A 2630-nucleotide genomic window follows, 5' to 3' on the forward strand; every position below is an offset into this window, starting at 1 on the left:
AAAAGATTTTGAAACGTACATGAATTGTGTAAAATGGTATTGGGTTTATGTTCATATATAAAATTGTTTAGTCTTGTGACATGATGTGTTATTAAAATAGACAGTTATTAAAAATAACTTTATTGAGCAGTGCGAAAATGGCTATCCAAATAGGCTTTAAGTGCAAAAGCATATCAAACCAATTTTTCTATGTGGTAAAAACCAAATTCATTAGTCCAGTTGCAGTGCAAAATGAGCAATAAATTTTTATTTTATTTAAATGATATGTTTGTAATATTCTCGTGTTCACATGTGATATTAAGTCAACTATTAGATTTTCATAAGAAAACTTAAAAATATGGTCCAAGATGAAATTACAAACTTTCATTATTATGCTGTATATACGATAGTTTTAGGGTTCAGTTATCGGGCATAGTGGCATATAAATACCAGTAAATAACTTGTAAGAATTGAATTTGCTAACTATGTATTGTAGGAGTCATCTGTTTTTTGTCACATTTTTATTCAGATTTGTCATCTGATTATTATTTCGAGAATTCTAACACATGATACAAGGCAATTAGAGAATAGGTGAGAAATTGATACAAAAGAAATGAAATGAATGGGGTTTTACTTCCTACTATTCTGCACCTTGTGGGCTAATGAAGGCGGACTATGCCATGCAGGGTGCAATGAGGGAAATTTTGCCAGGACAGCGACATTAGCCTGCTCTTTTTCGATTTCCAACTGTCGAGTGATCTCTAACATGCATAGTCTGTAGCACACGGGGCCTCGGGTTTATTGTCCCATCCAAACGACTAGACGCTTTTTCCATGTCAGCCCCTCTTAACTACATCACTGACAGAGGGAAGAAATTGATACATACTATAAATAATTATGATGTTATTTTAGTTTCATAAAGAATATTCAAGAAATGTCACAAAATGTCTGTAGATAATTGCTCATTAAGATACCAAGAACATGAAAGTTTACTTTTATCTTTAGGGTAATGTAGAATAAGCTGTTATTTAAACTCAGAACTTGGGCCTCTTGAGAAAAACTTATACAATTAGTAGACTCTATTCCAGCCTCTGATAGATATTTGGATAGGATGTAGGCTGGTGTAGAGACAGAAAAAAAGGCCTTGTTAAATGGGAACTTTCTGCATCTCTGAAGGAGGTACAGGGGTTTTAAACCTACTTAGATATCTTGAATCTGCAAAACCCAGATATATTTGGAAAGATGAATGTTTTTGTAGTTCAGTCATACCATCATTTTCTCCCTACACCATCTATGTCATGTCTGCAGTTCCATCATTTAAAACAGCGTGCGCAGCCAAAAGTTCAAAGGTCACGTGATACCAAAAAAACTTTACGGTGATGTCCAACACTAATTTACAATCATCGGAAAGGTACTTTAATATTATGTTACAAAAAACACATCTTCGGATTTGTGGAAAATCCCCATTTAACAGGGCCTTTTTTTTTCTGACTCTACTCCAACCAACATATGTCAAAATATCCATACAATGAGATGCTCTAATGTCACTTAAACAGAGAGGTTTGGAAGTGTATATTCACCTTATATGTAACAAGGAACCAAATACATTTATACCGTGTTATTTTTGTAACAATCTCAAGGCAACAAAAATCACATAATACTTATGGTTTAAGGGTAAATATCTTACAGACCACAAGTAAAAATCAAACAGATAAAATAATAACACAATCAAAGAAGTTGAACTGTCTTACCTGTTGTGGATGATCATCACCTGGGGCTTCCCACAATCCAACATTATCTAAATTCTCCATATAACATGCGTTACAACCTGTACCTGAAAATTTAATCAATTTGGAGATGTATTCAATTCTGTTTCTAGAAAATCACAAACTTACTGGAAAATTTGGCTCTGAAACATCCCACAATTCCTCACATGGAGTCTGTCAGACCATGGATGGCATGTGGAGACTACCACAGAAAAAATGGTAATAACTGCTCTAAAAGATATAAAACTTACCTAAAATGAGGCCAATTTCACAGTTCCTGTCACTATGGGCAGCAGACATCAATGTTCCTACAGCATCATTGACTATAGCCAATATTTCGACATCACAGTTCTGAAAAATAAAATAAACACACAATATTCATATGATGTCTCAAATGGAGGTGCTAACACTAATAGATCTTACTGATAATCACTAACAATAAGTACTGCAATACATATTTCTCATATGGTCCATAAAAGTCTTCAAAATGTATAGAAAAATCTCGTTTTGACTTAAGGCTAATTTCTAGTCCATTTTAAAAATACCAAAAATATTTGGATGTCTTTATTACGATGGAAGACTGCGTTTATGCACAAAAATTTACATGGAAAATGCAAAACACTATAAGTTTTGTTTACATAAATGCAAATTTTAACAATAACTTGTAATGTCTTGAATATTAATGCATTTTTAGCAATAAATTTGGATATTATTGACATCAGATCTATGTGGAATGGTTATTAAGGTAATTTTTTTACAAAATATGCCAAGACTTGAACCCATCTGGTGTAACAGACTTTGTACTGAGCCTAGTTACCATAAATAGACATGGAAGCAGCTCAATGTGGCAAGAACTAGTTCTAAATAGGTTTATATTGATTTTAT

At 33.0% G+C, this 2630-nt stretch overlaps 1 protein-coding gene across 1 annotated transcript in view; it reads right to left on the reverse strand.

The window, feature by feature from the left end:
* The window catches only part of LOTGIDRAFT_94696 (hypothetical protein), a gene marked incomplete at both ends in the record, with an annotated part of 16089 nt that extends 14002 nt beyond the window's left edge, over positions 1 to 2087 (reverse strand). Inside the window, 2 exons of the mRNA XM_009062319.1 lie at positions 1731 to 1813; positions 1997 to 2087. Coding sequence (XP_009060567.1) covers positions 1731 to 1813; positions 1997 to 2087 — 174 coding nt within the window. The remainder of the gene's footprint in view (positions 1 to 1730; positions 1814 to 1996) is intronic.
* Between the last annotated feature and the right edge of the window lie 543 nt (positions 2088 to 2630).

Source organism: Lottia gigantea (assembly GCF_000327385.1).
Source record: "Lottia gigantea unplaced genomic scaffold LOTGIsca_502, whole genome shotgun sequence".
NCBI lineage: Eukaryota > Metazoa > Mollusca > Gastropoda > Lottiidae > Lottia > Lottia gigantea.